Source organism: Marmota monax, unplaced genomic scaffold (genome assembly GCF_021218885.2).
Source record: "Marmota monax isolate L192 unplaced genomic scaffold, Marmota_monax_Labrador192_F-V1.1 WCK01_AAM20220418_F8-fsc00042, whole genome shotgun sequence".
In the NCBI taxonomy this organism is placed as follows: Eukaryota; Metazoa; Chordata; class Mammalia; order Rodentia; family Sciuridae; genus Marmota; species Marmota monax.
The window spans coordinates 10,195,101-10,221,709 of NW_026693008.1; the positions used below are offsets into that span (position 1 = coordinate 10,195,101).

General features: G+C 41.9%; 1 protein-coding gene across 2 annotated transcripts in view; it reads left to right on the forward strand.

The window, feature by feature from the left end:
- Positions 1-17,404: 17,404 nt before the first annotated feature.
- Positions 17,405-26,609, forward strand: part of Cacna2d3 (calcium voltage-gated channel auxiliary subunit alpha2delta 3) — an 877,637-nt gene continuing 868,432 nt past the window's right edge. For both annotated transcript variants that reach the window (XM_058582154.1, XM_046452970.2), the window contains exons 1-2: positions 17,405-17,650; positions 18,334-18,415. In XM_058582154.1, coding sequence (XP_058438137.1) covers positions 17,529-17,650; positions 18,334-18,415 — 204 coding nt within the window. In that variant the 5' untranslated portion in view covers positions 17,405-17,528. The remainder of the gene's footprint in view (positions 17,651-18,333; positions 18,416-26,609) is intronic.

A 26,609-nucleotide genomic window follows, 5' to 3' on the forward strand; every position in this document is an offset into this window, starting at 1 on the left:
ATCTGGTTAGTTGTAAATGTCATTATCTTAAAGTATTTTCTGTTATCCCTGTTGTCTGTGATCGGATGGGGCGCCTGTCTTTCACATTTTAACTCCTTCTAGGGGTGTTAAACCTCAGTGAGGTCAGGCATTCTGAGAGCTATGTAAGCTTGTGTTCCTCTAGGCCAGAAAGGAAACTGTGATGTCTCTTTTGGGTTAAGAGAATTCAGAGATAAGGCAGCTTTCTTAAAATCAGGACTTTAATATTAAAGCAAGTAATAATAATAAGGAGATCTAGATCAGTCTACTTATATGCTACTTTTATGGTATTTTTCTAATATTTCTACCTGCCCCTTCACCCATACTCCAGTTTTGAAATCCATGATCAAGGTCTGTAAGATTTTGATATTGACATAGAAATGTAATGTTGTTAGGAGATGTTGATTTTTTTTTGCATTAAATTCTTTGGTGGTGTTCTCAAGTCATTCTTTAAACTGCCAGAAAACACTTTATGAAACAGGGAACCCAGATTCTTTAGGTCAAAACTTTAAGAAAGAAGGAATAGGAAGAGGAAGAGGAAGAAGAGGAGAAAAGTGTGGTGATGATGATAGAAACTCTTAGATTAAAAAAGATTTGACTTGAGAAATGATATAGTTCATTCAGACCTTATATGGATCCTCATTTGAACAAATAACTACAAAAATACATTTTGGTGATAAATGAGAAATTCAAATGTTTGAAGTGTTAGATGATATTAAGAAATTATTGTTCCTTTCGGTAGGTGTAAAAATGGTTTTGTGATTATGTAAGATGTTTTTAGTTTTTAGAAATGAATGCTGAAGTGTTCAGAGATGAAATGTCATAATGTCTAATTTATTTTTAAATAGATGAAGTAAGTATGGTAAAATATTTAAGTGTAGATGATGGTTAAGCAAACAATTCTCTACTTTTATGCATGTTTGGAGCATTTTATAATAATACAGAGTTGTTTTTTTTTAAAGATAAATAAATTGCCAGTGAATTATTTTTCTTCATCTATTTTTAGGAACCAATATGGATATCATCTCTGATGAATACTATGGAAGAAAACTCCAAATATAAGTTAGGTCGATTTAAATGAACTTTAAAAATATTCTTTGCTATTTGGAATATAGAATTATGCAGCATTTATAAGTAAAAAGTTCATGAAGCTCTCTTAATTCATCCATGTTCTGTGGGTGGGGATAAATGAATAATAAAACCATTGCCTGTTGAAGGAATAAATTTTGACTCATAAATTGAACTCCATGAAAATTATTTAAAGTACGTGTAAGTATAATAGGCTCACCAGAAATAGTTCTCATTTGCATTACAGCATTTGCTATAAATGAGAAGAAAGTAATATATGTTCATTGTAGAAAACAGAGATAATCCATTAGAAAGAAACATCTCCCATAATTTCACCCAGAGTGACTGCTAGGCTGGTATAGCTCTGTTCAGTACTTTTTTGAGTATCCACATATATCTATGTATTTTCTCTGTCCCTCCAGGGTGTCTTTCTTCCACACCACCATTAGAAGTGAAAATGAAACCGGAAACAGGAAAAGTGGCTACACCCAAGAGTGGAATCCACTTGTAATGAAACCAGTTTACTCTCAGAGCAAAGCTGCTTTTCCTTTGGCTTTTTATGGTCTATTTTTTTTTTTTTAAGATTTTAGGAATTCTTATACATAAGGGTGATTAGTTCTATGTCTGAAAGATGAGTTGCAAATGTTTCCCCAGTCTGCCAGTTGTCATTTTTAAGTGTTTCACAACTTTATTATTGCAATTGATCACATTTATGAAGACCCCATAAAGTGACATAGTCATAATACAAAAAGGCAATTATAACAAAGCAAGACAGTCCATCAGTATCTCTTGAAAAAAATAATTATTATTGCTGGGTACAGTGTACAAATATATCTATAATTTTTTTTAATCAAGGCAGAAGTTTTAAGTGGTTTTTTTTTTTTTTTTTTTTTTGGGCTATAGCTTTTGCCTATGCATATATCACCTAAAACAAAATTTGCAACATTTGTGTCACCCTGGAAAGTGTCCTTTTTCCTTTTAGAGTCAATTATCCAGTGTCCCAGCACTGGGTGAGCATTTTCTGATTTACCACATCCAGATTAGTTTTTGAACCTCACATATTTTGGAATTATAGAATATGCTCTTGTATTCAGTTTCTTTTGCTCAAAAATGATGTTTTTGTGATTCATTTATATTGTTTGTTGCATGTATTAGTAGTTTGTTTTAGTATAGCATATTATTCCTTTATTTGAGTAGACCACCATCTGTTTATCCAAAGACTTGTTAGTGGACACGGGTTGTTTTCAACTAGGGACTAGAAGCATTTGCATATAATTTGTAGGCATGCTTTTGCATTTTTCCTGAGTAAATAGAGAGGAATTTCTGAGTTAAAGAGTAGACCTATATGGATAAGACCTTTCTCTAGTATTTTCCAAAATTATACTTTTTGTACTCCTAGCAGTAGTACATGAGGGTTCCACTTGTTCCATATCCTCTCCAACGCTAGCTTTTCAGTTTAAACTACTCAGGCACATGTAATGGTATCTCATTGCAGCTTTATATTTGCATTTCTCTTTTGATTATTGATGATAAGTATCATTTCATGTGCTTTAGCTGCCATCCAAAAATCTTCATTTTGAAGTGTCTTTTGAAATCTTTGTCTGTTTGTAAATTCTGTATTTTCTTAATAAGGAGTTGTAGGGTTTAAAAAATATATTTTAGAACTAAGTCTTCATTAGATATAGTCTTTCTGTTTTCTTAAGATGGCTTTCAAAGAGCAGGTGTCTTTAATTTTAATGAAGTGCAAACTATCAGTATCTTCCTGTATGTGTGAATTATTTATCTTTAATAATTTTTTTATTGGTGCATTATAATTATACAGGATCATGGGATTTATTGTTACATATTTATATATGCACACAATCTAATTGGTTAATTTCATTCCAAGTATCTTCCTTTCTTAAAAAAATGTTTTTTAGTTGTAGATGGACACAATACCTTAATTTTATTTATTTATTTTTATGTGGTGCTGAGGATCAAACCCAGTGCCTCACATGTGCCAGGTGAGTGCTCTACCACTGAGCTACAGCCCAAGCCCCACTATCTTCCTTTTTGATTAGCATTTTTTTAAGAGAGAGAGAGAGAGAGAGAGAGAGAGAGAGAGAGAGAGAATTTGTTTGTATGTGGTGCTGAGGATCGAACCCCGGGCTGCACACATGCCAGGCGAGCGAGTTACCACTTGAGCCACATCCCTAACCCTTTGATTACCATTTATTGTGTCCTAAGAGATCTTTGCCTCAATAGGGTAATGAAAATTTTTCTTTAATGCTTTTTCTAGAAGTTTCATAGTTTTAGTTTTTAGGCTTATACCCATATAATACATTTCAGTTAATTTGTGTGTTCAAAAATTTTTAATTTTCATGACAAAAAGGTTGGGGTTTATTTTTTTCCAAAACAGATACACAATTATTCAAAGATAGTTCTTTCCCCCATTGAATTGGGATCACTGTTCAAAGAAAATCAATTGACCTTTTAAGTATGGGTCTATTTTTAAACTCTTTACTCATTGTTTTTATGTCTATGCCTGTAGCAATTCAACATTGTCTTTATTACCATATTTTATAATGTTTTAAAGTTGGATCTTATAAATCCTCCAACTCTGTTGTTTTTTTCAAAATCATTTTTATCTAAGTTCTTTGCATTTTTCTATAAATTTAAGAATCTGTTTATCAACTTCTGTAAAAATGATCCACATTTGTTTAATCTTAGTTCTACAGTTAAATATATTCAACATTCACCTACAGTTCTTTAGCCATTCTTTTTTTAGGTAGCTCTTGTTTAGCTGAAATCTGTGTTTTGGTTGCTTTTGTAAGAAGATCTAATGTATAAAGTATTCTTGGAAGTTTTCCTTGTTCATTGCTGTTTATATGTAGCCTTTACACTAGAAAGTCATTTTGATTGGATAAAAATACTTGACCACACTTTCCCCCTTAAAAGCCCTGTTAAAATTGCTTCATTATCTTTTGCTCTTTAATGTTGCTGTGGGGGTATCTGAGGCCAGCCTAATCTTCCTCCTTATAAACAAGGTGGTATTTTTGCTTATCTATCCAAAGGATACTTGTTTTATATTTAAAACCATGCCTTGTAATCCCAGAGTCTTGGGAGGCTGAGGCAGGAGAATTGCAAGTTCAAAGCCACCTTCAGCAATTTAGGAGGCCCTTAAACAACTCAGAGAGAACCTGTCTCAAAAAAAAAAAAGCAGGGATGGGGGTGGCTGGAGATGTGGCTCAGTAGTTGAGTGCCCTTGTGTTCAATCCCTGTTACCAATAAATAAATAAATAAAAATAAAACCTGGTTCTTCTACTGTCATGTATAAGCAAAATGAACAAATAAAAATTAACAAACAAACAAACAAACCTGGTTCCTTTTCCAGGATGTGTCTCAGGGCTCAACATTCAGGATGATCTTTCTTGAATGTACAGTATGCCTTTGATTTTTTTTTTTTAATTTTGATCAAATTTTATGTTTACATGAGGTTTTCTTCAATTATATCTTTAAATATTTTTTCTCTTTTCATTGTTTTGGTTTTCTTCTTTGAAGACTACAACGATGCATCTATTGGATCATCTTGGCCCTATCATCAATATCTCATTTTCTAGCTAATATTTTAACTCTTTCTTTATTACTATTTTATTTGCTTTTATAATTCCTATTTTCTATGTCCCTTACTTTGCTTTCTACAGTACTTTTCTCTCCTTATTATTCCTTCAATTTTATCTTTCTCTTTGGTTTTATTTTTTTTCTTTTAATTCTTTCTGGAATTTTGCAAGCTTATGTTCCATCCCCTCCCATGGCCTCATCTTCTCTTTGAGTTTCTTGCATTTCTATGTTGTGATGCTGTCACCAAGGGGCATGACTTCCTATGTTTTTAAAGTTGGTGGTAACAGTTTTTACTTGATCTCTAACAAAATGTCTTTCTTTTTGTGTGTGTGAGTGTTCTTTGTTTTTTGGTAAATTTAATATTCTTTTCACTCTTTTATTTTTTTATTTTATTTTATTTTTTAGTTGTAGATGGATGCAATACCTTTATTTTACTCCTTTTTATATGGTGCTGAGGATGGAAACCAGGGTTTCATACATGCGAGGCGAGCGCTCTACCACTGAGCCACAACCCTGGCCCTCTTTTCACATTTTTGAGAATAAACTCTTGGTACTAATGCTGGACCAGTTGTTCTTCCTTGTCATCCTCCTCTATCCTTTTCCTTCCTACTCCTCCTGCTATTTCTTCTTCTTCTTCATCTTCATGCTTCTCCATCTTCCTTCCTCCCCTTTCTTCTTCTCATCGTTGAATTGCTTGATTTCCTAGATCACTATTTGCAGGAGCTTCAAGTGTGTGCCCAGGGCTAGGATAAGCTGATCCATCCTTCCTCCCATCTGCCTCCACAGTCCACAGGCTCTCTCCTCTTCTGCTGTGATAATGACAAACTATTACCTTTAATATGGCTGTGTGAGTCCTTGTGTGGTACCATTTTCTTTACTTCTGGAACCACTCTGGGTCCTGGAGGGCTTCTATCTCCTGTTTTGCTTAACTCAGTCCTATATCCACTGTTGCTATGAGAGACAGCACATCTGCTTCAGGGAGAGGTCTGACCTCCCAGCAGCTGTGATTTCTGGAGTGTGCTAATGCTGAGACCCTCAATACCCTCTGTCCTTCCATCCACTCATCCTCATGGAAGCTTCTGTATTACCTGTTCCTCTGGGCAGCTTTTACTTTTTTTTTTTTTTTTTTGTAGTTTGCAGTCTCTATCTGCCCTCAAATTTTGGTGAAAATGGAATGTGTAGATTTTTAACTATCTTTATGTTTCTTTCTTTTCTTTCTTTCTTTTTTTTTAAAGATTCTCTGAGAAAGGAAAAAAGGCTGAGTTGAAAGAAACTTGTTTATACCAGAAGTCTGTGTGTTCTCTGTGGGTCTTAGTCAACCTGCACAGCTTCACAGAGTCTCATAACAAGTACATAAGAGTTTATCAAATGTGGCTTTAGGAGTTTCAATTTTTATAGTGCATCTATAGACAAAGTCTGGAAGATTAACTTATAAAGTAAAGTAAATATAAATGTTATAAACCTTGGTAATGTTTATAAAAAATTGTTATATATTTTGCCAAATGTTAATATTTGAAATAGAGAAAGTGTAGAAGGGAGGGTAAATACACAATTTGAATGTCTTCTTTCACTTAAGTCCAAGAATACTTGCTAGCACAGCATAGAATGAAGCTGATAAATCCACTGGCCTGTGATCTCCAGGAGGGTAGGAATTTTACTTCACAAGCCTTCACACTCTCATGTGCACGGGGGGAGGGCATTATAAGGATGTCTAAGTTGGCCAGGCATGGTGGTGCAAGCCTGTAATCCAGGCAATTTGGGAGACTGAGGCAGGAAGATCATAAGCTCCAGACCAACCTGAGCAATTTAGCAAGACCCGGTCTCAAAATTAAAAATAAAAAGGGCTGGGGATGCAAGTCAGAGGTAGAGAGCCCCTGGGTTCAGTCCCCAGTACTGGAACAAAGGAAGTTCTAAGTTGACGACTAAATAATAAAAAAGCAGAAATTTAAATGTATTATTTAAAGTTACAGTGATAACACACACACACTGTCGCGACCCCTTGCCCGCAAGGAAGACGCAACTCAGGAATCTTCTTTCAGCAGTTTATTCAGGCCCTTGATATTTCTTCTTCTCTCTCTCGGATGCCCCTCCCAGCCTTAATAAATCATCTCAAGCCCCAATGCGAAGCTGCCACGTGGAGCTTTCTCATAGGGTGGTGAAAAACCACGCGCCAACTCTCCCAAATAAGGAGTTGTTTGTCACAGACCACAGCGGAGCCAGCGCCATCTTGTAATGGCGACCATAGTCTGCAGAAACGGCAGAAGCGGCTCACCACAACACACACACACACACACACACACAATACACTAAAACCAGAAATTGTTAACAGTCATTTCTTTTTGGGGAAAAAGGAGACATCTCATCTCTTCTTTTATTTTTCTGTGCTGAATGAACTCTTTTAACAATTATGTTCACATATTACTTCTACAAAAGAAATGGTTGCATGACACAGAAAGTGCTGCAATAATTGAGATGTTTGAGTGATTTTGTGGTTTCTGTGTATTCATTGGTAATAACTATTTTAAAGCATTGGATTGTTATACAAATCTGTATTATATATTAATGAGTTTTTTTTTTGTAATTGTGTTTTTTTTTGTAGTTAAGGTAGCATCAGTATACTTTTTAATAGCATAATATTACCTGAATCAATCAAAATTCACTTAACCAATAACCCATTTTTCAGGTAGGCAATTGTTTTATTATTCTATTATAGATAATATTATGATAAATGTACTTATAGTGAGGCATTTTAGACTCATGATTATTTCCCTGAGATAAAGTTTTAAAATTAACATTTGCAAAGGGTTTGCATAATTTTTATTAACTTATATTGCTGTTTTAATTCATGTAAAAAAGAACAAGTTTGTCAAATTAATTTTAATTGTCCAGGTGAGTCTGGATTAGGCTCCATATTCTTATGATCAAACATATCTCTTAAATATATGCTTGTTAGTACTCTAGAATGTAGAAAAATGGCCACTGTTTATTTTGGCCACTTAGAATATTTGAATAATTTGGCCATGAGGCTCCTCTCCTCACCAACTCATGTAACAGGAAATATACATATATATGTATGTTTATATATGCATATAAGTATTCATGATATATATATATGCAAAATTATTAAAAAGATGCAAAATCATTACAATATGAAATGGTCACACAATGGGGGAACCCCTGTGTTCTCTAAATTAACCAAGGGTTTACATTCCTTTTTTCACCACAGAAAATTGTATATGTTTTTTCCTGTCAATTTATTCTATGCAAAAGAGAGACAGAGAACTATTAATGAGGAGCATTTAAAAACAGAGGCTTGGCACAGACCTATAATCCCCTAGACTTGGAAGGCTGGGGTAGGAAGAACATCACAAGTTCCAGTCCAGCCTGGGCAAATTAGCAAAATCAAAAATAAAATAATAAAAATAAAAATAAAAATAAAAGTAGTGGTACAAGCCTGTAATCCCAGTGGTTCTGGAGGCTGAGACAGGAGGATTGAGAGTTCAAAGCCAGCAAAAGTGAGGCATTAAGCAACTCAGTGAGATCCTAAATAAACTACAAAATAGGGTTGGGTATGTGGCTCAGTGGTCAAGTGCCCCTGAGTTCAATCCCTGGTACCCTGCCCCCAAAAAAGAAAGGACTAGGGATGTAGTGCAGTGGTAAAGCACTCCTGGATTCAATTCCCAGTAAAACACACACACACACACACATGCACACACACATGCACACACACACAATATAAATACATTAAAAAAATGCAACATACGTATACACATCAAAAAAAAAAGAAGGAGAACAAAAAAAGAAACAGTGAGTAGTATCATCTAAACTTATTTTGCTTTTGGAATGTGCATGTGTTTAAATAGATCATTTTCAATCTCAGTTTTTCCAAATGTAGCCTACTGAATGTGTGAAGGGTTGCTGAGTGGCATTGGGGAAAGTGACCTGAAGTAAGCTGAGAATGAAGTTGAGAGTGAATGATTCAAAAATTGACTCCAGAGGAAATATACAATATATATATATATATATATATATATATATATATATATATATATATATATATATATAAATAATTTATATAACAACCATTTCATACATTTTAAATGTATTTATCTTTATACAAAAATAATATAGCAGAAAAATAATGTACTTTTTTGAATATTAATATTCCTGGAGTTAAGATACCCTATGCTACCCCACCAAACACAGCCATTAAAAAGATTTTACTGTGTAATAGATACTTGTAGTATTGAAATTCAGTATTTAAAATATAGTAGTGAAAACCACACAATGAGGGGGAATTCCACAAATGCACCCTTCATAGGGACCCCGGAGCGGGGGGGGGGGGGCTCTCAGGCCACAGTGCCCCATCTAAGCAAGCTAACATGGTCATGCTTCTGAACTGATGTCACATACTGCTTCCTCCTAACAGGACTTCATTCCAGCCCCAAGGAGCAACCTCCTCTTCTCCTGCTCACTTATGACCACTGATGGGTTTCCTTTCCTACCATACCATGTTTTTTTGGTTTGTTTGGTTTTCTTTCTTTCTTTCTTTCTTTTTTGATACTGGGAATTGAACCTGGGGGCACTTAGTCACTGAACCACATTCCCAGCCTTTTTGTATTTTATTTAGAGACAGGGTCTCACTGAGTTTCTTAGGGCCTTGCTAAGTTGCTGAGGCTGGCTTTTGACTCACCATCCTTCTGCTTCAGCCTCACGAGCTGCTGGGATTATAGATGTGCACCACAGAGTCCAGCCCATACCATGGTTTTAGAAAGAGGCAATTACATACAAATCATCCCTTTGGGACATCTCTTTGAATGCTTTGTTTATTAACACCCCCAGATATGCCATCTTCTATTCTACATGCTTTTTGTAAAGATTTAAACAATCCCAGGGTGTTGAAAGTAAAAAGTGAAAGTTTCATTTTGATTTCTCAAACATTTTAGCATGTGACTTTCCAGTTTGCTGCATTTTATCAATTCAGAAGATATTCAGTAGATATTTATACCTATACTTAGCCTATACACATACCCATGATTTTAATATAACCCCAAGTGGGTTTACATTACACATACTGTTTTACAACCCATGGTTTTTCTTTTTAACACTTTCACTTACAGACAGTTTGCCATATGGGCATGTCAATACATAGAAGTTGCTTTTTCTTTTGAACGGCTATATGAAAATTCCATTATATGATAAAGTGGGATTTGTTTAACCAGTTCCCATTTGATGGACATTTGGGAAACTTGACATTTCTTAAAATATTTCCAAAGGAATAGATGTCATCCCAGAAAGATGTTCCCTTTAGTCACTCACCCCCAGAAGGCAGTCTGCTCTCTGAGAAAATAGGCAACTTGGGAGTCAGACAATTAGAAGGTGCACGGTGTGTTAACATGTCCTTCTCTTTCTCCATTTGGCTTGATGTGTTGAATGTGAAACAAAACCAGAATAGTGACATCAGCATACGCTGCTACTGTTCATTTAAGGGCTTCTCATTTCCCAGGAGCTTTCTTCTCTTGAGCAGGGAGGATGGGTGCAGAGCAGTTTCCTCCTTGTGTAGGTGAGCATGGCTATGTGAGGGTGTGGTCACTGTTCAGAGAAGGAGGTGGCAAGCTGAAGTTAGGTTCATGAATTCTCCTCAGTTGAACTCTAGGCCCTGGGACAGACTGCTTTGTGCAGACAGGAAACATCACAACATCCAGTTATCAAACACACATGCACTTATACACAATTACACACTTGAACATAGACATACATACAGATATACTCCCCCATAGTCACGTGCACTTACAGGTACTCACACACAGTCACATATGTGGACTCACATACAGAATCACTTTATTGAAATAAAGGTCAGTGTGCTGATCTGGTGCTGGGGCAGGGGAAGATTGGAGGAGCACATGGCCTGGCAAACTCAGTCCTGCCCTGCATTGGGAGGCAGACCAGCTGGCTCTAACCTCTGGTCAACATCCATGGGCTTGGGTGAGCTGCTCCAGGGCCAGCTTATGCTTCCAAGTCCTTCTTCTGGGGTGGGTATGTGCCTCTGCACCTGGTCAGCTTTTTCAGAGTTGGGACGGTTCCTAAATAGAGGGGTCACTTCTGGTACAAAGTACCTGCGTGTCTATTCATGGCCTTTTCCTGTGTTGTTGATTTGAGGGCTCTCTTCTTTCAATTCAGGGAAGACCCAGCAAATTTGAAAGGATCATCATGTTTGGCTGAATCCAATTGAAGTTGCCTTAATACCTATTCCGTGCAGGGAGCTTTGACACAGTAAACCTGATGCTGTCCTCAGGTCCATATTTTCCTAGAACTGCATTTCAAATGTGGCCACACTGCTCCTCACTGCAGAACCCTCTTCTGCCACCATAGCAGTCACCTTGGCACCTATCTGCACATGTGCTAGCAGCGCCCCTGCTGTGTGGTAAGTAGAATTTTTTTTTTTTTTTTTTTGTATCAGAGGTTGAACTCAGGGGCACTTGACATTCCCAGCCCTATTTTATATTTTATTTAGACAGGGAGGGTCTCACTGAGTTTCTCAGGGTCTTGCAAAGTTGCTGAGGCTGGCTTTGAAATTGCCATCCTCCTGCCTCAGCCACCCAAGCTGCTGGGATTACAAGGGTGCACCAACTCAACCAGCCACAGTGGGAACTTTTGAGAAGAGACTGGACATCAGTGAAAAATAGCTGTGGGGCAATCTGGAGGAAGAGTGATCTGCCAGGAAGCAGGCACAGTGCATGCAAAGGCCCAAGGTGGGAACAAGCTTGGCTTTTTTGTGGGAACTCCAAGGAGATTGGCTAAAGCACAGTGATCTGGGAGAAGGATAGAGAGGGAGACTGGAGTGGGAGCCAGGAACCCGAATGCCTTGGTGAGAAGTGCATTTTATTTTAACATAGAAGCCAGTGAAGGATATGGAACAGGGGAATGCTTATGGTCTGATTTTTGTTTTTAAGGAGATGGCTCTGGCTACTATGGGGAGAAAAGACGTGTTTAAAGTGGCAAAGGTGAAGGGATGACCTAGAAGTAGTGAGTCATATGAGTTTAGGGATGAAACATATGTCTGATCTAGGCAGGGGAGATGGGGATGGAAGGAAAGATTCTAAATGTGCAAAGGTGTGTGTATGTGTTCATGTGTGTGGTGATGGTGAAGCAAGAAGCTGGGCTTCAGTCCAGGGTCCAGTGGCTTTGGTAGGTGAGGTAAAGTGAGAACCAGAGAAGTACCCAGGTGTGGAAGGACTTGCTGGGTTTTCAGGATGAAAGTAGTAACATTATTTGAATATTTAGGTTTATTATCCCATTTCATCCTCCCTGAGTCCTTGCAAAGTTATCTCTGTCATTATCCATCTTTGGGGGTCAAGAAAAGAGCAGTTCAGAGAGGTCAGATGACTTGCCCAAAGTCTCACAGCGAGTAAAGGAGCAAGCCACAGCTTGAACCTAGGTTTGTTTGAACCTGAAGTCCATAATGCCATCAAGCTCAGCACTACCTACCTGTTATGGTTTGGATGAGAGGTGTCCCCCAAAAGCTCACGTGTGAGACAATGCAAGAAGGTTCAGAGGAGAAATGACTGGGTTCTGAGAGTCTTAACCCAATCAATGAATTAATACCCTAGAGGGATACTAGGTATTAATACCAGAATGGTAACTGAAGGTGGGTAAAGTGTGCCTGGAGGAGGTGGGTCATTAGGGGCATGCCTTTGGATGTGCCTTTGTATCTGGCAAGTGGAGTTTCTCTCTGCTTTCTGATCATCCTGTGAGCTGCTTCCCTTTGCAGCTCTTCCACCCTGATGTTCTGCCTTACCTCAAAGCCGGAGGAATGAAGCCTGCTGTCTATAGACTGAGAACTCTGAAACCATGAGCTCCCAAATAAACTTTACCTCCTCTACAATTGTGCTGGTCAGGTCTTTCAGTCACAGCAGCACAAACGCTGACTAAAACACTACCCTTCATGTACGAGAAGCCTAGTGCTCACAAAAAGGGTTACATGGCAACTGGCATCAGAATCCTCTGAGGAGCTTGTTAGAAATACATTTCCCCCTCCACCTCAGGCCCCAGTGTGGGCTTCCTGGATCAGAACTTTAGGGGGGGGGGCGGTTTAAAAGCCACTTTGGGAGGACCATCAAAGATTTTAGTTTTTCTTACATTTCACTCTAACATCTGCATCCTCGGCATCAGCCTAGGCCCCACTATCTGAGCTGCTATAGAAACTACGTGAACCTCGATTCTTGTTGTTTTTAATAAGTAATATGTTCATTTGGCCCCAAACTAAAACGATGCAGACATGATACATATATTGTGAAATGTCACTTTCACTTCTCTTTTCCCGTTAATCTCTGAACAGCTAATAACCAATAGTTGTATCTTATGTATCTTTCATTATTTCTACAAGCAAATACAAATGTATATTCTTGTTTTTCCCATTTCTAACAAAGGTAGCATACCATACACATGACTATATACCTTGCTTTAAAGTAACTTAATATGTTCTAGAGATCTTTTCACACCCATGTGAAAAGCACCCTCTTAAAAAAAAAATAGCTGCATAGTATCCTTTGTATGGCTATACTATTTTCTTAAACCAATCATACTCTGATAGCCAGGTGGGTTGCTTCTTTTGGTGATAATGTGACCATGAATAATTGCATATCTGCATCATTTAGTAAATTGGAAGGTAAATTCCCAGAAAAGGAATTGCTGTGTTAAAGGTTCAAGTGATTGCCATTTTGGTAGTTCAGGGTGAAACAGTTTGCATCACAGGCTTTAAACTGGTGTCCCTTTCTAATCTAGAGCAGTAGATGTTTACTGGTTCATTTTGTCTCTATACCCATTTAAGTATCCTGACAAGGAAATCACAATATACCCTACTCTAAATCAGAATTTTTAAACAAGATCAATATGATGCCTTATCTGGCAATATCAAAGATAAATAAAATAAGAGTAATTTATAATAAAATACTTGGTATTTGACTATGTAAAAATGTTTGTGCAAGATATAACAAAGTCTTATTTGCAGAGTGTGAAGAGCAAACCACAGAGAAAAACCCCAAATGGTGACTCTGGAGCTGTATAACCTTGTACTGTTGGGGGAGGTGACTTTCTCAAATGGAAAAAACAAAAACAATTAAAAAACAAACAAACAAACAAACAAACTAAAAACCCCTCACCACCCAACCAACCAACCAACCAAACAAACAAAACCTCTTGGTAAGGATCTGAGAAAACAACAACAACAACAACAACAACAAAAACTTCTTTATTTACATAGTGTTTTAATTCCTGGAAAATTCAGTGTTTATTTAAACCATGCAAAAACTTCTTTGTATTTATATATAAAATGGATTTAAGTTCTGGATTCAGATAGTTGCAAATGTGTTTTTCTCCTACCTGAATGTGCAATGGGACATTTATAAGTCTTGTGGGGCACATGACAATTCTTCCTTCTTTTGACCGTCCTGCCCCTAACCACTAAATGCCAGTACAATCCCTAGTTGTTATGGCAAACGGAAGCCCCAACTGCTCAATATGCCCCTGGGGCAGGGGCAGTGCTCTTCTTCCCTGAGAATTGCTGGGGGTGGAAGGGGCTCTTCCTGGGGAATCCGTTTCATACCTTGGGACCAGGTGAACATTTTTAAAACATTCACCTGTTTCATCTTTCATTTCTGTTCAAACCCCACCAGCCAGTGTATCATCATTGGCTGGATTGGGAATAGGGTGTACTGGTCAGCCAAAGTTTCATTTGGCTGGATTCAGGTTCTACTGAGAGCTGGGTGTGGGAATATATGCTTCTGGGTGAAGATGGCAAATAGGATCTGATGCATGATGCTGCATTTGGTATACTGGAGGGTGCTCTTGGCTGTGGCTATATGAACCCCCTGACCTGAAATCAGGTGGTCACCTTCTTTAAGCAGCTGTGTGTTTTTGGACTAGCGACTAAATTCCAGCTTCACTGTCCTCTGTTAAATAAGAGTCTAGGACCAGGTAGCTTAGAGATCCCTTTCTACACTGATTTTTGTGATTCTGAAAGAAATGACAGATTATATACAAGTGGTAGGACCCCAAATCTCCGCAACACTTCGAGTTCTGAAAATTTTAGATATCAGATAAATTTTAAAAAATTTGATATAGTAGGAGACATTTTGTGCGATCCATATTAAATGTTATGCAAATCATGTTCTGCCTAAGATGGACTGTGTGTAACCGTTATAAATGCTCAAAATACTAGACTCCTGGAGCTGCAACTCCTGTGCCCAGGCTCCTTTCTCTTACACTTTAGTTGCTCTGAAACAACTTCAGAGTTCCCCTGTTCAGGCTGGCAGAGCATAATGACTTCATTATCAAATGTCATGACCTTGGTGTCCACTGGCCTTCGGTGTACTCCAGCAGTCAGGTGGTTGTTTAAGCATGACTAAGCTGTATCATTTCTCTGTGCCTACATTTTTTTTCATCAGTTAATAGGTATAACAATAGTAAGAGTGTCACTGGCACTTTTTCTTCATGTACACTATTGCTGGTGGCTGGTCAAAGTGTATTATTATGCAGTCATCATTATGCCTTTTGGGGTACAGCCCGTTGCCCTCCTAGTTTGCAACCACCACATCGCCTGATTTGTTCACCTCTAGTTTCCCAGCATGTCCAACCGTGCCTGTCATGTAAAAGATGCTAGGTCATTATTGAGCGGATGAACAACGGGTGAGTGCATGAAGGGCTGTTTATGTAGACACCACAGAGAAACGGATGAAGTCTTACAAATAAGGGCTAGCACGAGTACCCGTTCATTCACTCACACATTCATTTAGAAAGAAGGTTCTTGCATTCTGACAGGAAAATTCATTTTCTTGCAGCCCCCAATTTGAGTGTTAAAGCCTTCCGGACCGCTTGCCCTGGGGTCAGGCCGTGCTTGGCTCGGCTTGGGAAGGACTGGCACGTTTTCCGAGGCGGGAGGTGTGCACAGAAGCGGAGAATTCATTATAACCGGTTAGTCATCCGAAGAGATTGTAGACATTGCCGTGGGCGGAGCGCACCTGGCGTTTCCCCCCGTGCAGCCTGTTCCCTGCGCTGCTCCTCTAGGTGCGAGCGCGACTTGCCAAAGCCCACCAGAGCCCAGGGTCTGCTGACACTTGGAAAAAGCTCCTATGGCCCTCGGTGGTCCTTTGCCCCTTGCAGCCAACTCTGATATCAATCCTAATATCCGCTGGGTTAACTTTTTTCAGGGACTGCTGGGCAGGCAAGCCGGCCTGGATCGTAGCCCAACACCACTCGGAGGAGGCTGGAGCCCACCCTTACTTCCCTGCAACCTGAGGGTGCAGAGGCCAAGGGCAGGTGACAGGGTGGAACGAAAGGGCCCTGCTGCAGAAAAGCAGGCAAATAAGGAGAACCTAGGCAGCTGGAGCGCTGGAAGACTCGGCAACGTCAGGAGCGCGCGGCTTGCCAGGGTCACCCGAGTTGCGCTCGGTCGGGAGAGGATGACTCAGCCTCAATCGGGTCGGTCTTTACCGCCAGCCCGCGCGAGGGCTCCACAAAGTTCCTAGTCACATCCCAGACCTCGAATGGGGACAAGGGGCTCCGAGAGATGGGTCCCGGGGTGGGGGAGGTGATGGGAAGAGCCGCCGGGAAACCTGGTTCGGAGCGCCCAGGGGTTTCCCCCGACTTCCTTTTGCCTCGCCCCCTTCTTCTGCGGGCGGCCACACTGCACCTCAGCCGGCGCTCCGCGGCTCCTGTCCAGAGGGCTGGGGCTGGCGTGAGAAGCCGGTGGGGAATCTTTTTCCCCCCGGAATCAAGGGTGTCCGCGGGTCAGGATGGACTCGGCGCCGCATTTGCTTCCTCTCAGCCCTGACATCCGGCTGCGGGCACTTGCCACAACGGCGCTGACCCCCGGCCTCAGCCGGCGGGTGCGAGGGCAGCTCCGAAACCCCCGGGCCCACGGTAGGGAGCGCCAGGGGCGGCTGCGCTGCGGGCCAACGCCAGAGCCCTGCGCTCGTGCGCCCGCGCCACGGCCGCAGCGCCTCCCTCCGCTCCTTCTCCAGTCGGGCGCCGCGGCCCAGGAGCAGCTGTGGGCGGCCACGCAGCGGTGCCCTAGACAGAGCCCCCAGTCCCATCCCCACCCTGCTCCGCCCCGCGTGCGACCCCCTCCGCCGCCTCGAGGCGGCCCCTTTCTCACACTTCTGCTTCTTTACCCGGAAAATTGAGCGACCTGGGTGGGGGTCGCGTCACCTCTAGGCTCCTCGTACTTCGACCCCGCCGGCCCTAACCTGGCCTGGCCCGGAGGCGGTCGGAGCACGCGGCGCACAGTCCGAGCAGTCACTGGCAAAGTGTGGGGCGCCGGGCCCTGGGCCTCCCTTCTGCGCCCCCACTCCCACCCCTGCTCGGGTCGCCAGGGCCTGAGGCCAGCCCCGGGGCAGTCCGAGAGTCGCGCCCGCGGCGGCGGGCTGCAGAGTTGTAAAGAACTCGCGGCCGCAGTGGGCCGGGCGGGGCAGGGCGCGATCGGCCGCGGCCAAGGACACTGGAGTTTGCGAGTCCCCGCCCGCGAGGCGCCTCACGCCCTCCCGCCGCTGCCCGCCGGACTCCCCGGGGCCGCGGAGGCGGGGCCGGGCGGCAGCCGCTGCGAGAGGCGCGTCTCCCTGCCTCCTCCCGCGCCCGCCTCCCTACCTCTCTCCCTCCCTCCGCCTCTCCGCCCTCCCCCCAACCCCGCTCCTTTTTCTGCTCCCCAAGTGAGCCTGGCGCGCGAGAGGCAGGCGGGGCGGCGCAGAGCAGAGCAGGCAGCCTAGCGCGCTCGCCCACCGCCCGCCCGGCGCAGCTCCCCGAGGCCACTCTAGTCGCCGCCGCCGGCGCGTCGGAGAGAGCCCAGCATGGCCGGGCCGGGCTCACAGCGCCGAGCGTCCCGGGGGGCCTCGGCGCTCCTGGCCGCCGCGCTTCTCTACGCCGCGCTGGGGGATGTGGTGCGCTCGGAGCAGCAGATCCCGCTCTCCGTGTAAGTGCCGGGTGCTGCGCCGCCCGGGGAGGGGACCCCGCCGCCCGCAACCCACTGTGCCCAAGTTTGGGCACCTGCAGGTGCGGCTGGACAGGACCTGCCGGGGGCGCCGGCCTTGCCGGCCTCGCCTCTCGCACCTGCCTTTCAGGATCAGCGTGAGGCGGCGAAGCTGGGGTGGGATCCTCTCAGCCCTTCCTTCGGGTTGGCGAGTGAGACCTGGAGAGGCTCACCTCAAGTGACAGCACCAAGTTTGGAGCCTGTTTACCGACTCCAACTTCCATGGGCCATTTAATTACCTCCTTCTTTGCTACCTTGTCATCTCACTTATTTTGTGGGAAGGGGGATGGGTGGTGGATTTTTTTTCGGACTAGTATGTATGTCCAGCGATGCCCATTTTGGGTGATCAAGTCTTCAGGTAATTGTTCAAATAAAACCCACTGGGCTTTTTGGAGAGCCCGGGAGACTTTGCGCATTCTGAACTATGTGACCCCCCTAGTATCCCCTCCCGCGCTGTGCTCTGCAGTTTGGCACCGGTAGTTTCTGCCAGGGCGCTTTTTCTAGCTTTTCTCCCCTTTTCTTTAATGTTACATTGCTCGGGTTCTTTCAGCCATAGCCCCGTGTGTGCGTGCGTGTCGACTGTGGCACGAGTGTTACATTTCATCCTGTGCCCTTTCTCCCTGTAGGGTGAAGCTGTGGGCCTCCGCTTTTGGTGGAGAGATAAAATCCATCGCTGCTAAGTACTCCGGTTCCCAGCTTCTGCAAAAGGTAAGGTTTCCGTGGTGGCAGGAAGCGATGATTTTTTTTTTTCCAGCACAGAAAATGGAGGCAGATTTAGTTTTCCAAACAAACGTGAGCCCCGAGCTGCATCAGTTATCAGAGGAGTCTCTGATCCCGGTTTCTTGGCATTGTACTGTGCAGTGACTTCTCCCTACCAACCGGTTATTTTTAGATGACACTTGATTCTAAACACAAAGAAAAGCAGGATACTCACTTGCACTGTCCTGGCTGGGGCTTGGAAATTGAGTGTTTTTGCATGGCTTTCCTCTCAGTGTCGGTATTGCTGTTTCAGTGTGAGAGCAGATGCTCCTCGGGCCAAAAAAATGCTAACTTCATCCAAGAGGCAGAACCAGTGCGTTTTATGATGTCTTTCACCTTGCATTGGAGGCTCAGTGGGGTTCAGTGTATCAGAGAAAGATGCTGCACTATTGTTTGTCATCCCTGCAGTTGTACAATCCCATTATTCCCCAATCATCTAGACCCAGGGCTGGGATGCATTACATCATTACAGATAAGGAGAATGAATGTGGTTATCTTTCCACTCAGCTGCACTGCCGAGTAATAACCTATGAGAGTGGTCCACAAACTTAAGAAATTGGTCTGTGTCCATATAATTCTGGAGAGTAATGAGAACGGAGAATTGATTATTAGGCTTTTATCAGAAGCTGCATCAATTTTAATTCAAGCAGGCAGCATTATGCTTAAAATTACATTGTGAGATACATGGTCCTTCGTTCTCCCCTCCAAGAAATACAGAAAAAGAATGGGCCAGGGAAGACAGAATAGAGAGCTTTAAGAGAATTTCAAGTTAGCAAATCAACAAGGATTAATCCACATATTCTCCTGGCAAATAGAAAATAAAATTGGCCTAGAGGGGGATAGTTCTCTGAAAATGGGTACAAACAGCTTAAATTGTTAAGTTAACTTTTAAGCATTTTTAAATGTGTTTTTTGGGCCAACGTACCATATGTGTTGTGCATGCTGCCTGGTAACCAAGTACGTATTTTATTTATGGCATTCCATTTCAGAGAGTAGCATTTTTGGGGACATTATATGAAACAGTTTCTCCCATGAAATCCAAATATCATAATAAAGCATCACCCCACAGTGAGATGACAAGGTATGTGGACTTAAACATTTCCAGTAGCCCATATTCCTTGAAACCGTTGGAAAAAATTGTTTGCTCACCTCTGTAATTTGGGAAGTTCAATAGTCAGCTGATATAAACTTGATTCTATGATATGCCTTTACAGAAGGTGATATTTTATATACCTGTGGTCTTCCTTTCAGGAATTTCCTTTTCCCCTTATATTATTGTCCTTTGGACCAGACCCAGTCTGTACTCTGCTTTGGCTTTTTATCTACTTGTCGGATGTTGTATGTGAAGAGCTCTGAACTGCGACATTGCCTGTGTGTTTTCCTTATGCTTTTAAAGAACAGAACATTTTGTATAACTTTAAAGAAATATTTTTTCACCTGCATGTTTTAGTTGTAGCAACTCTGAAAGAATCCCTTCAGAGCCTCCTCCCCCCCCCCATATTTTCTATCTCACATTTGGTGGTAGCCTATGAAATATGATTTTTTTCCTTTCTGAAGTTAAAAAAAACACAGGCACACACAGATTGCACAAAACCCCATCAACCCTATTATTGGTTATTCTATAATAGCAGATTGGAAACAGCTAAAATGCTTCTCTTACCTTCTCATCAGCATCCTTTCTGATATTGAATTCACTAGCCTTGCTTTGCTTTTGTCATGTTTGCAGCTTGACAATTGTGAAATTATTTCCAGCTGTTTATGGCTTTGTTGTCATTTCTTGCTGCTGCTTGGTATTTTGTGATCTGATGCGAGGGGCAGGTGAGGTGTTGTTCAGCATGAGGTTCCAGAATGGGTATCTGCTTTAGCACTTGATTGGCAATCATCTGCCCTGGGGGGTCCTGAAATGCCCATGGCTTCAGATTGCTTTGCAAGGACTTTCATGAGTGTTAGGAAAGATATGCTAGACAAGTTGGGAAACATTTTTGCAGGTATCTTTTGGCCATCTCAGTCTATCACTTCCCAAATATGATTGTGTTCTTAAAATTAGCAAAGAACGTTGGTATAGAGAGTTCAGGGTATGAAAGGGAAAAGATCTGAGATGCTTGGAGTGTGGGAGGTCTAACATCATTTGAAAAAGCAAGAAAATAGTTGCCTCTCTTGCTTTTTTTTTTTTCCCCAAGTTTTTTGGCCACTCATGCAAGGAATTACTCCTCTAAACCAAAGCTCTATGCATCTATCCATCACTTCACTGAATCCTTACCAATTAAGAGGCTTTCAAAATAAGTTAGCAAACTGGATTAGAAAATGCAACATTGTATTAAGGGAACTCAAAGGTGGCAATAACATGTTCCATAATAGACTGTAATTGCACTTTTAAGGAATGGACATTTAAACTTGATTTTCAGTTAAGAAAGTTGTAATGTACACCCGCTATGTAATTTTATGTATTGTAATTTTACGTATTTTATGTAATTTCTTTAATCGACACTTCATGTTGTGATTCAGGGGAGTATATTCAATTTTAAAATGGGAGTTTAGTAATTTTTGCAGTATGGCCTAAACTTTACAAAGTAACTATTGTAAATAGAAGTTAAATAAGAATTGGCCATCTATTTTAAGGTGTTTGAAGACTTGGAAAACTGCCATGGGTAACATGTTTTCATCAGGTACTATAATTTAAGATGGTAGCATTATTGCTAATTTCATCAGAGTAAACACAAACATTTAGCAATATACTTCATTATCACATTAGAAAGGAGAATTATTTTCTCCTTTGTTTCTGTTTGATACTGTGGGTTTTTTTTTTACTTTATATTACAACAATATATTAGGGTTTCAATGCCAGACTTTCTCATATATTTTTTTTGTCTTAGTTGAGCACAGAAATAGCAACCAATTAATACTATATGAAGGGAGTATTTTTGGTTTTATAAAATGCAGCAAGGCATATTTGTGCAAAGTTGTATATTTTCTGAACACAGTAGAAGATAGTGGGACTCGAATGTTGGTGTGAATCTCAAGAGGTTTCGAGATTGTTAGAGCACAGTAAGCCCAGGAAGGGTAAAAAGTACTGGTGTGCTGCTCTGTGCCTGGCTGGCAGATCCTGCAGGGGTTTCCATTCACTTCAACTTGTAATTAACTTTCTTTTTTTCACACATTCACTCCAGCATTAGGCAACCCCATTCCTTCTCTCCCCATTTCCCCCAATGAATGCTGTTTGTTGGGTTCTTTGGGGGAGGCCTGGTTTCATCACCTCACTATTTTGGGATTCAGTGAGAAACATTCCAGTAGGTCTGTGAACCTGGGTTGTTAAACTTATAGGCTCTGCACCTTTAGCATTCATACTAAAAGACATCTAGCCTGCATGATTCTCATTTCATCCTCCTTAGGGGGATTTTGGTAGGAACTGAGTTTTTCATTCTGTTGAGGCTTACATTTGCAGGAGTGAAAGTTCATGGGGACCAAGAGTTCCCATTACATTTTCCAGAATCGTGATGATAAATACACGACAGAAATATAGGTAATATGCGTCTCTGCCATTAAAGTCAGAGCAGAATTGACATTTGCCTTGGATGCCTCCTGCAGCACTTACCAGGCACACTCTTCTTGGAATGCATAACCAAGATTTTGTGTTATCAACTATTTATTGAGAGATTGGCTTTAATACATAAACTTGATGTCTCTTTCCACAGGACAGAGTCAGCAAAGTAAAAGGTTGATTCCTTAAGCCATTTTTATAATTATGACTTTTCATCAATGTGGAAATCGATGGACTTTTAAATAATTAAAAAGGAATAATTCACGCACTAGGACCTGAGTAGCGGTGCTGTAGCTGCCTGTAGGAAGCCTGACATTACAGATTATGAAGGAGGCTCTATTTTGTGGAACATTTGTGTTGTTGAATAAACACAGTTAGCTCCCATCCCAAAAGAGAAATGCATTTGGCCTATGCTGCCGGTGGCTTAATTCACAGCACCACTTCAAGTGACTCGACTTTTCCCGTGCAGATTATTTTTTAAAGCCTTGAAATTTCTGAAATGACAGTTTTCAATCTTTCTGGACAGTTGATTGGTTTTAGTAGCCCAATCACTAGGATGTGCATTTTAGGCAAATATCCAATTACACTTGCAAACTCACACATGGTTGGTCACTTGGTAAGTTTTTTCATAAACCTCTTTCATTCATTCTTTTTCTTTCTTTCTTTCTTTTTTTTAATCTTTCTTAAAATTCCTTTCCCATCAGATACATTCTACTTCATCTTGCTCAGGTGATTTTACAGATGCTAGTCACAATAAAGGGAAATGAAAATAAAGGCATGATTTTCTTGTTGGAGGCAGACTTCAGATATTTATTCCAATGTGGTTATTTAGATTTGATGTTTTTATATGGTGTTTGAATGCTGTTTTAATTAATTAATTAATTAGTTTGTTCTAATACCAGTTTGATTTTAGGCAAACATGTGAATACCAAACCACCTAACAATTATGAGAACTGTCAGGCATGGGCAAGCACAATTAGAACTTCCAGTTTTTGATGAAGACATAGCTATGTATTAGAATGAACAGAAGTGAAATAACTGTGAAGTGATTACCCCCAATACCTGCAGCTCTTTCAGGTGTTTCGTTTCCTTGCAATTTGAAGTACATACTCACAGGAGGGCTAGGTTGGGATTTTAAGCCTTTTTCAGGTTTTGATTGATCCTCAGTCTGTGTTTAGTGTTCCCATTTAGGATGATCAATGAATGACTTGGTGTGCTGGACTTACCTTTGAGAAGTGCACCTTCTCACATAAGCAGGATCCTTTGTTTCAGGGTTGTCATTAATCCAGATTTGCTATCATAGAAGCCAACAAATAGACTTTTACTTTATCCAAACACACATTGTCTATCAATTGTCTATCAAGCAGTGAGCAGCATTTAGATCTGGATCCCCCCCTCATACCTTTCATAGTCACAGTGCTGGTTGAAAGAGCCTCGGAGCTGAGCCCTCCAGTGTCTTCTAGATGGAAAATGTTAGCAGGTCGTGAGTTCCCCAAGCCATGGTGGTTTGACTTAGGGGTTTTGCAGTGGCCGAGACTGAGAAAGAAATTAAATAGATGTTATAAAATGCCAGTCTATAAATTAGCAGATGAGACCCCCCATTTTAATGTCATTTTTACACAAAGAGACATAATGGCCTGTGTTTCACCTCGAGTGGCTGAAGGGAAGCTTTTGAGTATCATTCAGTGAGAGGAAGAGTTCCTAATGTCAGGCTTTGGTGATCTTCGGCTGTCCTTCTCAGTCCATTAAACAAGACTTAGCCTGTCCTTCAAGACAGGAAGATAAAATGGTGAGGAAGAGGAGGGTGGGATTTCCCTGAATACTTAGTGATGGGCAGATTCCCTTAAGGCAGTTGCTCCTGAATATGAGGCACTGCCAGGACCCTCTCCAGAGGAATCCAACCTGTGTCCCAACCCTGGGTATGTTGGGCATCTGTGAGGCTAACATGTTGTAGGGGGTGTCTGTGTACCTAGCCAGCCCAGCTGCTTTCTAGAATCAAGTTATTTTTTTTTACAACGAAACTCTGTAAAGGGTCTGATATATTTCTACCAAGTGGTAAGCATTTCAATTTTCATCTGCTTTGAACAAGTTCAAATAAAGTGCTACATTTATAAGGAGTATGAAATGTATGTGTTTCATCGCTCCTCAGTTACCCCAAATCAAGATTATGAAAATAAACAACCCACAAGCCAAACGGTTAGTGTGCATTCGAAGGCTGTATTGGGAAAGAGAGCATTATCTCTTGACAAGGAATAGATGGTGGTTGCTTCACTCTGTGCACTTCAGAGTATTTATCTTGGCACCCGTTATTGGAAAACAGTACCCTCCCAAGGTTAAAAGAGCTGTTATCCATGTAAGCAATCTGAACAGGCAAGTTGGGCAGGGCTGTAATGCTGTGGGTTCACCCAAAGGACCTCTGGTTATCCATTTTAGGGCAAGCAACTTCCCATCGATTCTGGGGGTTGAACATGCCATTACCATTATCCTTATTAAGTTTTTTTTCGAGTGCGTGCGCCTGTGCCAATAAAAGTGGAGGCTGCTCATAACAGAATGTGCCAGATGCTGCCTGTTGTTGGAGAAGCCTGTTCTTGTCCTCTTGGTTGTTCTGAGAGAGTGAGCCAGGGTGCTGTGACAGAACCCAGTGACCCAGTCCCCCAGGCTTAGATTTGTCCAGTGTGAGGGATTTCATATGCAGCTGGAATGTGAGAACCTGCTGAGATCAGGACCAGCTGTATAATTCGCACGGCCCATTGCAAAGTGCAGAATTCCATGTTAAAAAATTATTTAGCATCTCAAGATGATGACAGTGGAGCATTAAACCAAGTGTGGGGTCCACCGGGCCCTGGCTAAGCCCCCTGTGGGTTAGGCTGCCTTCAGTTTGGTGCTCTGTTTTTTCCTTCTTTGTAGCTCATCCATTCAGCCCCGTTCAGTCTGTGGAATTCTATGTGGTAATAGATGGAGAGCTTGGGGTATTTCCAGAGATGCCCGTCCTTGGAGATTCAATGTTGTCAGTGAAGGAAAGGCCACTGGCTTAGCAGCTCTGTCTGCTTATCTTTTCCATCTGCATTTCCTAAGTAGCCTTGGGTAAATGGTTGCAGCTAATAGTAAAAGCAGATAGCATTCACTGTGCAGTCTCTCTATTCCAGGTCCTGTGATAAGCCCTTTTCATCTGTTATCTCACTAAATTCTCTCAACAACCTAATGAGGCCGAGAGTGTCATTCATCCCACTTTACAGATTTAGAAGCTGAGGCTTGCAGAAGTGAAGCAGCCTCCCTAAGGTGACTGAGATTCATCTTGAATCTGCATACCTGGCCATGGAGTTGCACTCTCTCATTTTTTGTGTTATCTTTTCCCACCTCAGTTCCTGTTTGGAAAAAAAAAAAAGAAGAAGAATACTCGAGTTTCTCTTTCTCAGGAGTGTTTGGAAGGATTAAGGGAGATAACTTCTGGGAAATTACATCAGAAATAATTAAAGCCTGGGTTAACAGCTGAGAAGACAGTCTTGAAGTTAGATTGACGTGGATTTGAGACTCTGATTTGCCATTTCCTAGTTGGGTCACTTCTAAAAGTGACACTTCTGAATTTGCACATTGAAATGGGAAAGGAGGCCAAAATTGTCTGTCTTTCAGGCTGTGGTGAAGATTGAATGAAATAAAATATGCAAAGCCCTTAGCACAGTACCTGGCACATCAAAGGCTCCGCGGTCAGTGAGTCATGGTCATTATTAGCTGCAGTATAAATACAAGGTCTTCAGGTCATCTTTGCTGAGCAACTGCGGGGCCTGCATATCTGTTGGCTCAATGAGTGAACAAGTGGGTAGATGAGTGAGTGAGGGCTAGGGGTTGGCGTTGTAGCAAGGTGATCACTACCTGGTGCCTGGAAGAGAACCAAGGACCTTAGATTGGAATGGCTGCAGCAGTCACAGCCTCTATCAGGGTGTGTTCTCTGCACTGTGAGGTCAGCACTCTCCTACCTGAGGGAAGGGGGAGATACCCAGAGAAAACTGTCCCTTGCCACCAGGAATTGGATTACTTACCCTCCTGCGTTGCTCCTCCTGCCACGTGGGCAGTGGGTCAGGCTGAGGAAGTGTCCTTTGTCTGCTCCACAGCCCAGAGAGAGGCCCATAAGCCACAGGAGAGTCCAGCACTTCTGGCCATAGACTCTGCCGCACAGATTTTTGCAGAAGCCACTGCAGACATTCCTTAATCCAAGTGTCCTCGTGGCCAGCATGCCAGGCATTTTCTCCTGTGAGAATGGGCTCTGTAAGGCTTTGGAGAACTCAAGTTCCCCAGGAACTTTATGGGGAGTGATGCTGGAGACCATCAGGAGTTTGAGGCATGGCCATCTTCCCTCAGTTCAAGGGGCAGTGAGGTGAAGCCATATGTGGGGACGGCCATCTGTCACCACCCACAGGAGCCACCGAAGGGCATCCTGTGTTCCTTGGCTCTTCCCACTGGTTCTGCCCTTCTCTCTAGAGCTTTCTTGGCAGCTCTGTTGTTGTGTTTTGGCCTTGAGCGTCTGCAGCCCTGTGCTGATCTCCTGAAAGAGATGGAGTGAGTGAAACTGGCCACCCCTCAATGTATAAACTAAGCAACACTTTGAAA